General features: G+C 40.0%; 2 protein-coding genes across 3 annotated transcripts in view; one reads left to right on the top strand and one right to left on the bottom strand.

Moving 5' to 3' along the window:
- The window catches only part of strat (RAB interacting factor STRAT), a 54,810-nt gene extending 41,608 nt beyond the window's left edge, over positions 1-13,202 (bottom strand). The window contains exon 1 of one of the 2 annotated variants that reach the window (XM_067284468.1): positions 13,067-13,202. The gene's annotated coding sequence lies outside the window, so the exon portion shown is untranslated. Of the gene's footprint in view, positions 1-12,878; positions 13,017-13,066 lie in introns of those variants that run through there. The other variant, XM_067284469.1, reaches the window with a different exon arrangement.
- Positions 882-1,856, top strand: LOC136986851 (uncharacterized). Its single transcript, XM_067284478.1, has one exon. It carries the CDS (start codon positions 882-884, stop codon positions 1,854-1,856), a length of 975 nt encoding a protein of 324 aa, XP_067140579.1.
- Positions 13,203-15,387: the final 2,185 nt, after the last annotated feature.

Raw genomic sequence — 15,387 nt, 5'->3', positions numbered from 1 at the left:
GTTTATAAGCTTTGTCGGAAACTTAAAGCTGCCAGAAAAGAAAATTAATGTTAGCAACTAAGTATGTAAATAAGGGGAGTAACCCAGCTCAAGTGTGACGTCACCTCACAGTATAAAACCCGTACGTTAACCGAAGAAGGAGAGGTGATTTCCAAACCGAGGTGAATTCCAAATCGAGGCGACGTTGAGAGCGAGGTAGATTCGAAAGCAAAGTATTTTCTGATAGAAGTCCAGATTGATAATTGGATGATCCAAGGTGTTAAAGAGGAGTTCGATTGACGACTATCGAAAGGATTGAGGAAATAGTTTTCTTCGTATAGTGAGGTGACGGATAGACGTTTAATTAGTAAGAGATTTTGTTCATAGTTTCTAAGTATTTGATTGTCGAATTTTCAAAGGGGAAATTACTATTAAGTTAAGCTAAGTAGCTAAGTTTATTGTCGGGTTGACTTGTTGATTTTCGTTAATAAATTTTGTTTGGATTATTGACATTTGTACGTAGTACATTCTAGTTGCTAATTAAATATATTTGAACTTTTGATTTGACTTGATATTTATCGTTATTATTACTAATTTTTCGGTGCACGCTTAAAAGCCCAGGCCTGGCAAACTAATCTCGAATCCGCGTAAAGTACCCGTTAGGTTAACGGAAGTTTTACCGACCGTAATTATAGTCGGTTTCCTAAGATACTAAAAATAGTACTTTACAACTGGCGCCCAAACAGGGACTCTTTTTGCTTTTGAGTCGATAATTGACTTTTATTGGATATTCTAGTGTATTTATTGATATTTGAATTGTTTAGTTTAAATAATTTGGATTCGATTTAGATTTGGTAGAGGAATAACACCTCTTTACAATAAGTAATAGAAAAAAAAAAAAAATGGATGAAAGTGCACCAGTAACCCGTGCTGAACTGAACCAGCTCCAACAGCAATTGTCTGTTTTATTACAACAAGTGTCAACCTTGAGTAACGCAGTAACACACTTAACGTCTTGTGTTACGACTGGAATTTCCGAGCCTACAACACCGAACGTTACTAGTGCTGTACGGCCCGAGGCGTCAACGCCAAGGCAAGATGTGCCTTCAGCGCCAAATACGTCCATGGTTTGGCTGCAAACAGCTCCGCCACCACCGGAAATACAATTTAACGGTAGGTCAAACATAACTGCGTCCGATTTCTTGCAGGACCTCGAACAATATTTTCAAGTTAACCAAGTACCTAGCGCTCGATGGGTGGATACTGCCGCCAGCCGTCTCCGCGGCAGCCCAGCGATGTGGTGGAAAAACGATGGCCGCCACAGAATTGGTTCCAGTTGGCCTTTATTTAAACGATCTTTTTTGGACTTGTATTCCCCTCTAGCAGACGAAGTAGCCGTCGCCCGAGAACTTTTCAGCCGACACTACACCGGCAACAACAATGTAGAACAATTTATATGGACTACTGTACAACTGTATCGCACTTGGCGACCACTCGCACGAGAAGAAGAAATAATACAATGCATCGTTGCTCAGATGCCGTTATCCCTTCGGGAGTATTTAGAAAATAGACGATCATACTCTCTGAATGAACTAGTACGCACTGCTAAAGAGTACGAATTCCGCCGAAGTGGAAATAAGCCTTCTGACACCAGTTCCAGTCAGCCCCACGTAAGTAAACCTCCTGAACCTAAAAATTCTACTCCAGCAAGACCAGCTGTGACGTGTTATTCTTGCGGAGAAACTGGTCATTTCTCACGCACTTGCCCAAAAGGACGACAACAAACAGTACAGACCAACAACAAAACATTTAAGACTCCAGGGTCAAATACTCGACCGAAGATGGCCATGACAAGAAGACAAATGTCGTTAAACTAGACGGGAGACAGCGAGAGGAGGACCCTGTCTCCAATACTGAGGAAAATACCTCCACCGTAGGACTGATTATTGCAGAAACCTCCAAGCTGCCTGAGGTAACAATTTTTATTAATGATGTAATGACTTTAGCCCAAATAGATATGGGATCAGATTTTACGTTAATCAGTGATGCAGTATGGCGAAAGATATCGCTTAAGAATAAGGATATCCGGTTACAGTCCGGACCTAATTTTCGTTTAGCTGTGGAAGGAGGAAAAGGAACCTCCGTTGGAAAATTCATGGCCAATATCCTCATTGGAAACGTTACACTGCGACAAGAATGCGTAGTGGTTAAAGGACTTGTTATTCCATGTCTATTAGGTCGAAATTTTGCCAAGACGCATGGATTAAAAATTGATTTTCAAAATTCTACTATTTCTTTGGAAGTCCCAAAGACTAGGGACCAAAATGTACCTAATTTGGAGAAATTACAAACAACCCTGAGCGGAGAAAGGTTAGTACAATTAAAGGAAGTTCTGCTTAATTTTCCGCAAATTTTTACAGACAAACCGGGGCTGACGAATGTCATAGAACATGCCATAGTAACAGATAAGGCATCTCCAGTATGTGGACACCCGTACAAATACTCGGATGTGAAACTAGCCGAGATGAACCGGCAAATAGAAGAAATGTTAAAAGATGGAATAATACAGCCATCGACTTCTCCATGGGCATCACCAGTTGTGATGGTAAAGAAGAAAACAGGAGACTGGCGTTTATGTGTCGACTACAGGAAATTAAATCAGGTAACTGTGACTGACAAATATCCGTTACCTGTTATTTCAGAACTTTTGAATTCTTTAAAAGAAGCAAATTACATAACGACACTTGACCTATCGTCTGGCTACTGGCAAGTGCCGCTAAAAGAACAAGATCGGCAGAAAACTAGCTTTATCACGCATAGTGGACTCTACGAATTTCTGGTTATGCCGTTTGGGCTCAAGAATGCCCCAGCCACGTTCCAAAGACTAATGGACAAAGTTCTCCGAGAAGAAAGGGGAAAATATTGTGAAGTATACTTAGATGACATTATAATATACTTCTTCTAACTTTTCAGAACATATTGAACATCTGAGTAAGGTTTTCGAAAGACTGTCAGCCGCAGGGTTAACCGTGAAGTTATCTAAAAGTCATTTTTGTCGTCCAGACGTCCATTACCTGGGTTTTAAAGTGAGTAACAAAGGAATAGAAACGGAAGAAGAGAAAGTAAGGGCAGTACAAAATTTTCCAGAGCCCAGAAACACTAAAGACTTAAGCACGTTTTTAGGCATGTGCAGTTGGTATTGTAGGTTCATTCCGAATTTTGCTACAATTGCCGAACCGTTATACCAATTAAAACGAAAACGATGGTCGTGGACCGAAGAATGTCGTCAAGCATTTAACGCTTTAAAAAGTAAGTTAATCACTGCACCTATTTTACAGCTACCAAGATCCGGTGTACCGTACACTTTGTACACAGATGCTAGTACAGTAGGTTTAGGAGCAGTGTTGTGCCAGGACAAAGTAGTTGCATACGCAAGCAGAACGTTAAATTCAGCCGAACGAAACTATACGGCCACAGAACTCGAATGCCTAGCAGTAGTGTGGGCTATAGAAAAATTTAAAATTTACCTGGATGGAACTGAATTCACTGTTGTCACAGACCATTCAGCCCTACGCTGGCTAAACAGCTCAAAGACGTTATCAGGTAGGTTGATGAGATGGACTTTGAGATTACAAGAATTTAATTTTCAAATACAGCATAGAAGTGGAAAGAACAATCAACTACCTGATGCGTTATCCCGACGACCTGTTGAAAATCCTCATCAAATCGAGGAAACAGACTTAACCGCAAAATTGTTAGCAGTAACAACCTTTGAGAAGGAACAAGATTTAATTACCGCCCAAGAAAATGATATAGAATGGAGCGGACTCTACCGATACTTAGCCACAGGGGATTTACCAGAGGACCCTACTCTTTCCTCTGAGATAATAGGTAAGTCGGCACATTACCGACTAATAAATAAAACCCTGTATTATAGCAGAAAGCCAGATGATACAGGAAGTTTTCGTCCCGTCATTCCACGAGACTTAAGACAAGAAGTTCTAAAGGAACTACATGATCATCCAACTGCCGGCCACTTGGGTATAAGAAAAACTACGAGAAAGGTCCAGCAACGCTGCTATTGGCCCGGAATGCGCCAAGAAATAAAAGAATATGTACTAGGATGCCATACGTGTCAAGTGACTAAGTTTAGCCAAAGAAAAACGGCCGGACTTATGCAAGTCCCCGAATTAACTGAACCCGGGGAGAAAATTGGAGTCGACATAATGGGACCATATCCGCGGTCCAATAAAGGTAACCAGTATCTATTAGTAATGACTGATTACTTCAGTAAATGGGTAGAAATTTTCCCACTGCGAAAAATTACCGCAGAAAAGGTTGTTAATTGTATGTATAACGAATACTTTTGTAGGTATGGCATGCCTAAGACTTTGATTTCAGATAATGGACCACAATTCATTTCTCACCTCATGGCGGAAGTATGCAATCGTACTGGGATACGACATATCCTGACCACACCTTACCACCCGCAGTCTAATTTCACAGAAAGAGTGAATAGAACGATCGGAAGGATGATCGCTGCATACATAGAGCGAAATCATCGCGAATGGGATATTCATATATCGGAACTGGCTCTAGCGTTGAGGACGTCAATACAAGACTCAACCAAATATACACCAGCCCGATTACACCTTGGAAGAGAAATTGCACTTCCCTGGGACCGATTAACGAATTATCCACAGAGTCCCACGACAGTTACCGAGAAATGGGCGGAACTGCAAAAGATTCAGAAACAAGCCCGAACTAACGTAAGAATGGCCCAACAAAAGCAACAGAGGGCGTACAATTTAAGAAGGCGACCAGATATTCTCAAGGTGGGTGCTTTAGTAGTTATAAAAACTCATCCAATCTCCTCCTCTAGTCGCAGATATAGTGCAAAATTAGCACCCAAGTGGTCCGGGCCCTACGAAGTCTCCAAAGTGATATCACCAGTCGTATACGAAGTACAAGATCCCCATACTAAGGCCAGTTTTGGACGACATCATATTGCTAACCTCAAAAGGTATAACTTATTCCCGAGGCGAAGCACGCAACCACCCCTAGCAACGACAGATAGGGGCAACGGGGGATCGCCGACGAGGGATCCTGCCGCTATTTCACCACCTCCAGCAAGAGTCCGTACGTCCGGAATCATTCATCGACGACTTCGTCCAGTTCAACGAGTGGATTACCGTCAACTTGCCGGTATGAAAAAGAGGTCTAAAAGATAGAGAAGGAAACCAATAGGTGAATATAAAATTTTCTTTCAGGCGGTCGTTCGACCACCCATTGTAAATCCAAGGAAACCCTAGAGGGAAAGGAATTTGGTTTGGGGGGGTTTGAAAAAAAAAAAAGTAACATTTTTCCTGATGACATGACGGACATAATTACTGACAAGAACTAAAACTAGTAACCACTAACTCAACTGACCGTCAGTCCATATCAGAAGGAAAAGAAGCTATAATAATAGGAAAAAAGTTTGGGATTAAAGTGCTTCCTAATCACGCAGATTGAAGTAGCGTGAACAATGATCAGCAACCTTGGATCGCGTGCGAATCTATGTCAACATTCCCCAAATGTAAAGTAAATATTTAAGATAGCTTAAGTGATCAACGAGTTGCTCTTACTTATGTAAAAGAAAACAAAATTAAACTTTGTATGGGATGATTTGGTTGTGATTCTGGCAGCAACTGTATAAGGAAGGCGCAATTGGAAAGCAGAGTTGATTTCGAAGTAAAAATTAGAGAAATAAATTTCTCTTTATTTAAAGGGGAAGGGGTGTAAGGAACTGAGTCCGAACGTTATTTTTATTTTATTATTATTTCCGTTTTATTATCTTTTGTTTGGGGTTTATGTTTATTTAGGACGAAGGTTCCCCACCACTCTCTTGTTAGTAATGAAAAATGAAGATAAAACAACTCACGGAGAAATAAGCGCCGTAGGAAAAATCTTGCGCACTTGCGCTGCCCGGCGGAAGTAACAGTCCGCAGAAAAAAAAATGGAGGGGGGAGTCCCCACAATCACTAGTAGAGAAATACTTGATAAACCGTCTTAAACATCCCAGAAAATTATGATAAATATTTTGTAAACGGTTTATAAGCTTTGTCGGAAACTTAAAGCTGCCAGAAAAGAAAGTTAATGTTAGCAACTAAGTATGTAAATAAGGGGAGTAACCCAGCTCAAGTGTGACGTCACCTCACAGTATAAAACCCGTACGTTAACCGAAGAAGGAGAGGTGATTTCCAAACCGAGGTGAATTCCAAATCGAGGCGACTGTGAGAGCGAGGTAGATTCGAAAGCGAAGTATTTTCTGATAGAAGTCCAGATTGATAATTGGACGATCCAAGGTGTTAAAGAGGAGTTCGATTGACGATTTGACGATATCGAAAGGATTGAGGAAATAGTTTCTTCGTATAGTGAGGTGACGGATAGACGTTTAATTAGTAAGAGATTTTGTTCATAGTTTCTAAGTATTTGATTGTCGAATTTCAAAGGGGAAATTACTATTAAGTTAAGCTAAGTAGCTAAGTTATTGTCGGGTTGACTTGTTGATTTTCGTTAATAAATTTTGTTTGGATTATTGACATTTGTACGTAGTACATTCTAGTTGCTAATTAAATATATTTGAACTTTTGATTTGACTTGATATTTATCGTTGTTATTACTAATTTTTCGGTGCACGCTTAAAAGCCCAGGCCTGGCAAACTAATCTCGAATCCGCGTAAAGTACCCGTTAGGTTAACGGAAGTTTTACCGACCGTAATTATAGTCGGTTTCCTAAGATACTAAAAAAATAGTACTTTACACTGCCTAATTAAGGAACGTGAGAAATTCTTTGAAACCACTTGTTAGGTTTTGTGTCGGCTCCTCTGCAAGAACTCGTGTTCAATCCCGAGTTTGATTCCTCCTCCACTATGGAGTTTTGAGCCCCGATACCGTCGGTGCCACCATACTGCACCTGGCTGCGGTATCAACATGGGGCGGGATTGTGCACGGGGGACTGCTGCTGGGGGCTTCTTCTGTTCGCAGGCCGGCCAAGGGACGCTACTGCCTATTGTTCACCACAAGACGTGGTTTTAGTTTTGTACATAAATCCACTTTGTTCTAACTGTTATTTTGTTATTTTATTTTATGGTTCAATGTGCATTGATATTTGTGTTTTTTCAACTGTTTATTGTTCTGCGGCCACGGCTGCTTTATGTTGCAACTCAATTAAGCTCATTGTGTCACCAATTTTGCTTCTCGATTCTACATGCGAAGCTTCTGTATTTTATCATGTTCTCATTTGTTCTGTAATGTTTTACTCTTTAATAAATGACCGATGCAGGCGCCATGCAACTTCCCTTTTCATCCCCTTTCCTATTCTTCTTTCCACTTCCCCTTCACCTCTCCCCTAAAACACTTTTTCTTCTCCCATTTCCCTCCAGGCAATACTACTGAGTCGTCCTGGTTTTCATCCCCTATCATATAAGATATAGGATGCTACCGACTATAAAATTATTTTCGAAACCACCGACCAGGCCGACATCAACATCTTTACTGATGGATCGAAGAATGGCACTTCTGTTGGCTGCAGCTATGTGGCCTACAACAATGGAAATGAAACCGCAGCTGTACAATACAGACTTGGGAATGACTGTACGATCTTCCAGGCGGAGTTGTTTGCTATTTATATGGCGGCCTTCTGGGCTGACAACAACTATAATCACAACAGAATCAGTATCACCACTGACAGCGCCTCTGCTCTTGCCATCCTGCAGACGAAGAACTTTCACCCGCTGGCCTGTAAGATCCAGGAAATCATCAACAGTTCTTCGTGTATCTTTTATCTAAACTGGACTAGAGCCCATCAGGGCCTACATGGCAATGAAAGGGCTGACACTCTTGCCAAAGATGCTTCCACTAATCTTGAGTTGCCAATTGCATATAATAAAATAAACATTAATACAATCAAAGGGATCCTGTGGAGAGATCTTGTCAATTCCTGGCAAGAGGAATGGGATATTAACAACTCTCACTCCATCACACACAGCTTTATCCCCAATATAAAAGAGTTCCTCACTTGTAGCTGGTACATTCCCAGCCGCAACATCTGTCAATTTCTCACCGGACATGGAACGTTCCATTCCTATCTGGCAAGGTTTAGGTTAGCTAGCAATCATAACTGCTCCATCTGTGATACAATTGATGGAAGTGAACATTATATTTTACAATGCCCTATGACCGAGCGGGAACGCCTTCAGCTCAGAGTAATTTGTGAGGCTCGCAACTATACATGGCCTCCCCACAATTTAAACTGCTTTATTAAGCACAGTGACACTTATCACGCATTTTTGGACATTGTCAAATGCTACTTCAGGAACACTTCTGTTCCTGGATATCGTTAACTATAGCTCATCGTGTACTCATCATCTCCTCATTTAAGTACTTCTGTTTTTCATGTATACCTTCACTGTTATGGTAATTTTATTTCTCTTCTGTGTATCAATTGGATCAAATTGCATCGGAAAAGGTAATTACTTTAGGAGAGCTACAATAGTCCTACAAAAGTGCTTCGTGCGTGCTTCAAGAACGCTTCAAGAGTACTTCATGAGTGTTTCAAGAATGCTTCAAGATTGCGTCAATCATCCCGTAAAATACGCAAAAGCATAAGGATCAAAATGTATCGAAAACGATGATTACTTTAGGATTGCTACAAGAGTACTACATAAGTGCTCTGAGAGCACTTCAAGGTGCTTCAAGAGTGCTTTGAAGTGTGCGTCAATAAAGCTTCTAAGTACGCTTCACGAGTGCTTCAAGAATAGAGAGGTTTCAAGGTCGCATGTCACGTGATAAAACACACGTTTGCTCCGCCCATTCGCCATTTTTGTGGTAGTTTTCGCTCGCTTAGCTTGCACGTAGTCTGTTATTCGACGTCTTTTTTTAGTTTAAACGTACAAAAATACTGCAGTTCTATTATCATGGATTAAGTTAAAAAAGATTCTTTTCTTGCAAGCTATTCTAGCAGTCTAACAGGACGAGATGCAGCTCTGTACGAAGAGAAAATTTCGTTATGTCAAGGCGATCCATACGAAGCCAGTTTATCAGACTTCGTCGTATATCAAGAGTTGTGGCCGAAAGTAGAATTTGGTGACATTATAAACTATTTGGTTTTTACAACAAATTTCTACACCCTGTCACAAATGAAAGCTTATAAATCTTTAGAGGCCCATAACTATTTAACAAGTGGCTGGGTTTCTCCTGATATAAAAGTAAAAGTAATTAATAACAGCGAAGTAATATTGCTTGGAAAGATATGTTTTCTTTTGTTTGTTTAAACTCGTGTTTTTACGTATTTCTTAAGTAAGAATTTTTGTCTGAAAGTAAAAGTCTAATTAAAAACAGCCGTGGAAATTTTTTAATTCAAATTGTTCAGTACCTTTATTTTCTAGTTGAAACTAGCATATAATAAGTCTACTTGCTTTTCGTTTTAACGTGTAATGTTTATAAGTTTGCACTAGCTAAAGCCTGAAATTACGTTAGTTATTCGTTTATAAATGCATTATACCTAACTAAATTAATATAAGCAAATCAGTAAACTCTTTTAGGTTTTAAAATATAACTTAGTGTTTATTAACGTAAATATTGAAATGAAATGTTTCTGACAAACTCTTGTATTGATATTCACTTTATTCGTAACGAAATTTTTCTGGTTAATTCTCGAGAGCCATGCAGTTTGCCTTCGTCGTGAAAGCTCCTCAGTTTGAGATCCTTGATGACAAATAATGCCGGGAATTTTAAAAAATGATGTTCCTTTGTTCTTGAGTGAACTAGCATTACACCCAATTACACAACAAATCACCATAGTGATATTTGCGACGAAAAAAAAACAACACAAGAACTCCAGTTAAACGCACGTGAACACACACAAAACGTAAACAAGTCACAAACAGTCACAAAGATGGCGCTGGACAATTGCGCATGCTCATGACGTCACTCGTGATGTCGACATGAAACCTCTCTATGCTTCAAGTGTGCTTCAAGAGAGCTTCAAATGCGCTTCAAGAGTGCATCAAGAGTGCTGCAAGAGAGCTTCAAGAGTGATTTAAGAGTGCTTCAAGAGCGTCTCAAGTGTGCTTAAAGTGTGCTTCAAGAGTGCTTCAAAGTGTGCTTCAAATGGTGCCTCAGGAGTGCTTCAAGTGTGCCTCAGGAGTGCTTCAAGTGTGTTTCAAGAGTGCTTCAAATGTGCTTCAAATGTGCTTCAAGAGTGCATCAAGAGTGCTGCAGAAGTGTTTCAAGAGTTATTTAAGAGTGCTTCAAGAGTTAGTTAAGAGTGCTTCAAGAGTGCCTTTGAAGTGCTTCGAGACAATTACTTCAAGAGTGCTTTAAGAGTGCTTGGAACAGCGAAGTGGCTGATGTGAAAAATGCTTATGGAAGTATTAATCAGGAATGACACAAAGAAGACATATTGCACATCAGAAGCAGTGAGAAGTGTGAATGACAGAGAAATAACAGAATTTGACGTCATTATTGAAGGGAAAGGTACGAATAGCTGCAAACATAACTGGACCTAATGGAACTGACGTTAAAAAAGCCCATTTGCAGCAAAGAGACGATGCAAATTTTACAGGACAATATTATTGCAAGCTTACTGTCTCGGCGAAAACGCCTCTAGTTTGTAAGAATTTTTTTTTTTTTTTTTTTTTTTTTGTGTTATGTTTTGTATATTGTCTGTGCTCTGTGTTAAATCTGTTAATTGTCATTCTACTTGTAGTTGATGTCATGCTTGTATAGATTAGTAGTTATTATTGTGTTATTATTATTTATTATTTTGTTATTACCTAGATGTTACTTTATACTGGTTAAACAATTTTTCCTACTTGTAAATCATATATTCATTGTATCTCTGATGTGTTTTATCCGGTTATGTATTAACGGCACCGGTTATGTACCTATGGTATCTTTTTAATTAAATAACTGAACTGAACTGTAACCACAGGTAAGAGTTGGAGTCACTGACAACTTTCCCCTTTCCTTTGTTAAAATGGGTAAGAAGAAACATTGCATTTAATGGTTTCCAGATGTGGAAAACAATATACAGTGATACCTCCGTTTTCGTCGATAATCTGTCCGAAAACAATCGGCAAAATCCGAAACCGACAAAAACCGAGGCAATTATTTCCATATAAATCAATGTAAATCCAATTAATTTGTCATAGACACTCCAAAATACATACCAAGAACACATTTTATAGAGACTTAGATAAGATAATAGACTTAGCATTAAGATGAAAGCAATGGAATTGTTCGGCTAGACACACGGGGTAATATCTTGTCTTGTAGAAGCTAGTTGGACATGAGCTTCTAGCCTATATCGCTCCTTGGTAAAGTGTGATGTAATTGTCATGTAATAGTAGTTGTATGCATTTATGATGGTTGTATCGAGGGGAATAATGCCTTCCGGAAAATCCGTTTAAGGGTAACTGGCCCCTATTCAGGAGTTACAGACATGGAAAAACCCCAGAAAACTTCATGTGACCAGCCTGCCCTGGCGAAGCGCAAACCCACGACCGAACTCCCAATATTCAGGGAATGAAATCGTTGGCCAATGGTGGGCCATCGTGGGGTAATGTTCACACAACAAGAAATAATGCCAGGGTCGCCCTTTGTTTTCACAAAATTAGCAGTGAGGTCACTTGAGCATGCCGACAAAATCCGAGGCAATCGACGAAAACGAGACAAATTTTTCACGAAAAAAATCAACGAAAACCGAAACCGACGATAACCAAAGTCGACGAAAACCAAGGTATTACTGTACTGTAAAGACACAAAATGTGAGATTCATAGAAAAGTTTTTCTAAGAATATTTCCAAGCTTTTCTCACACAAGGGAAAATGGGTTATAGGGCATTGGATATTAGTTTATGGAACTAAGGGGGGAGGTGGCTGAAAAAGTTTGGAAATCATTGCTGTAGACCATGTCCATAAGAGTTAAACAGTCAAAGGAACTGACTATCTACACGCAACCCTTCTCCCGAAATCAGCCTATCTGAAAGTTAAAGACCCTCAAAGATGGGTATCAGAGACAGTACAATATGAACTCAATGTGGGATTTACCACCCCCCCCCAGTTATATATCCTCATAAGGCAAAAAAGTCAACAGAACCATACCCGCAGACATGACCCTTGACAAAATATTCTCCTCCAAAGATCAGTTTTTACCACAAACCAGTATATTGCCTATTTTCCACGCTCCACATCAGTTGAGGCTCACCTCAAATGACACTCCACACAGTCATGCACTTTGGTGCAAGCAATAGCGGTCGCCTCAGTGGCTGCCCGGGAGCAAGCCCCACATCTCCTAAAACTATATAACATCAAGTACTCCACGAACAGTAGAGTGAGTTACTCGAAGTCGGCATAGTGGGATGGGCTAAATAGTTAAATGTGAGTCTTAGCAAAGCGTCGCAACTCGCCATCTCACGTGACCCAATTTTGGGGGCCATAGCTGGCGAAGGGTCACCGGTAGAGATACGATTCTTTTGACCGTTTTGATGCCCTACACCTCCGATAAGATCCTGACCATCTCGAAGCTCCAACAGAGTCAATTTCGGGGCCCCACATCCACATGCAGAGGTACAGTACAGTTCCTTCAGCCATTTTGCTCCCATGGTGGGGCCTATACTATCTATGGCCCAATAAGGTCTCGTTCAGAGGCGTAATCGTACCCTGGGGCATGTAAAATTTGGGGATCTGAAGACCTCATTGGTGATGGCAATTTTACCATACGTTTAACGAATATACTTTGAATAATTGAGACCGTAATGGCCGTAGATGTGGAAAGTGTAAACGAATTATTGCAAATCATCAAAATGGTGGCAGTTACATAACATTTAGCCCCAACTTTCAATGCCTACTTACCAAACAAAGTATTTATCGCATATGTTGTTAGATAAAAGCAGAATTTTTGATATTTTTATGGAATTCTTCTAGAAAAATGTTAGGCTAATGTCAACATAGGCAAAATAATGGAAGCAAATTACAAAGTGAACACTTCCTAAAAACGTAATTCGAAATTATTTACGTTGAAATAAAAGAATAAATTTTACCTTTAATAACCGAGCCAAAAGTTTAAAATAATTATTTTGTTTCTTTTCTTTATTTTTTACACTTTGGTCGCTTTTTTTTCGCAAGACTTATTAAATAATATCGTTTGTTCGCCAGTCGATCTCCGATAAAAGCGCCATCTGCCTCGTTTTATAATCGATCGTTATTATTTTAATTTTTTTTAATATTTTACTTTTTACTACCTGAATAATAAATATATTTTAATAATCTGTATTATTAGGTCGATGATAAAAAATGTTTAATGTAAGGCAGAAATGGGGTTTTTTTAAAACTCTTTCCGCCCTGTGGGCCTCTTTAAGCGAGCCCATAATGGATTTGGACAGCCCACAATGGGGCGGCCGGGTGGTGAGGGAGGGTGCCGACATATCCGGACGGACCACTCCCGAAAAATTCCTGAGAAAATTTCGACTCGTTCTGATTCGATCCCTGGTCCCCCAGAGCAGTAGGTTGCCACTTTGACCGCTCTGCCATAAGGCGGTCCATGGGCAGGAATGGGTGAGAGACGAGGCTCGGCATATGTGAACAAACCAGCCCCGAAAAATTCTTAGTGTTTTTTTGACCCGTCTGAATTCGATCCCGGATCCTCGCAGCGGTAGGTTGCCACCGTAACTGCTTGACGAACCGGTCGTCAATTCACCTGTATAATAAGAGTTCGAGTTCAAATTTAATATGGATTTTTGTGATTTAGTAGCGAATTGAAGGACGATCGGATAGCCGAGGCCATTGAATGCGGACGGGTTGAATCCCAGGAATTTTTGGATAGTCTTTCGGATATGTCAAGTCCCATCCCTCACTATTCGATCGGGCACCATTATGGGTCTGACCGAACTCGTAATGAGCTTGCTTTTTTTAGCAAGCCCATTATGGCTCTTTAGAGACAATAGAGCGGGGACACTTTTTAAGCATCAGTTTAATCAACACAGCGGACAATAGGGCGGAGACCTTCCAAAGAATTAAAATGTAATCTACGTACCTTTTGAAAACTAGGATATTAGGTCGGAAAAGAGGTATAACCTTTTTCTCTAATTGTCGAATTTACACAGGTCAAAAGCCTGAGGAAGACCATGATTATGGTCGAAAACGTTAGTTTTGCCTAAATTTGTTCTTACTGGAATATTAAAAAAAATTCTATTGCGATGATAATCCTTCCCACTGATTGTGCGAGAAGTTGTTTTAGTTTAATTAATATTGACATTGCCGACTAAATACTTATTCAACGAGTGTGATTCATCAGGTCCACGTATGTTTATAATTATATACAATCATTTCTAGAAATGGTAATTTATGTGCCATTAAATAATCATTTCTCCCGATATTACGGTAAAACTATCGAGTTGTGCTTGTATTTTCGCCACGTATTTGCTTTCATTTCGTTTTATATTCCCGTGTACGGTCTTGGTTAACGTAAAATGTTTACATTTACACGTTCGTATTTCAGGTCTTTTCTTTTAACTCTTTCCGCCCTGTGGGCACTAAGAGGGCCTCTTTTAGTAGGCCCATTACGGGTTCGGCCAGGCCCACAATAGGGCGACCGGGTGGTGAGGGACGGGGCCCGACATATCCGAACGGACCACCCCCCGAAAAATTCCTGGGATTATTCGACCCGTTCGGATTCGATCCCGGGTCCCCCAGAGCGGTAGGCTGCCACCTTGACCGCTCGGCCATCCGGCCGTCTCGTATTTCAAGTCTGCACCACCACGTGCATTTATCGAACCGGCCCTATTCTAACTCCTAGCCCCACACCGGTGTTTCTTTTTAATCGTCATTATACACGCGTCAAATTCTGAAATTATAATTTAAATAAATAAAAAATGTTGATAAAAATTCCCTTCTTCTCGGTTTAACGCGTAACAAACGAATTCAACAATTGAACTTGTTGTTGTTGCGTTTTGCTTTTGTTAGGAAAAGTGCGATTTGGAAAGCGATTCGAAGATGTTTTTTGATGGTGGAGAGTATCGACCCCTGCCCCATCCCCCTGGGTATGAGACGTTTTACATTTTATTATTATTTATTCGGATAAGAAATTCGTTTTAGAGATTAAAGGCTTTATAGAAAAACTCCCATCTACAATACATAATTAGGCCTAATTAAATGAAATGTAAAGATTCCGACTTTGGTTTTTATATCTGAAGTAGATTTTACGACTTCCTGTAATAGAGGGCTTTATAAGGCACAGTTTAGGGTTTTTCAATATACAGTTATTTAAACGAGTAATCGAGCCTCTTTTATATTATAGATTCGTGTCTAACTCTGGTACGGAATATGAAGAAATTTACTAAGATTTTAATCCGAATTTCATTTA

Source organism: Centruroides vittatus, unplaced genomic scaffold, assembly GCF_030686945.1.
Source record: "Centruroides vittatus isolate TY-2023 unplaced genomic scaffold, ASM3068694v2 scaffold_1209, whole genome shotgun sequence".
In the NCBI taxonomy this organism is placed as follows: domain Eukaryota; kingdom Metazoa; phylum Arthropoda; class Arachnida; order Scorpiones; family Buthidae; genus Centruroides; species Centruroides vittatus.
This window is presented reverse-complemented; position numbering and strand designations above follow the sequence as displayed.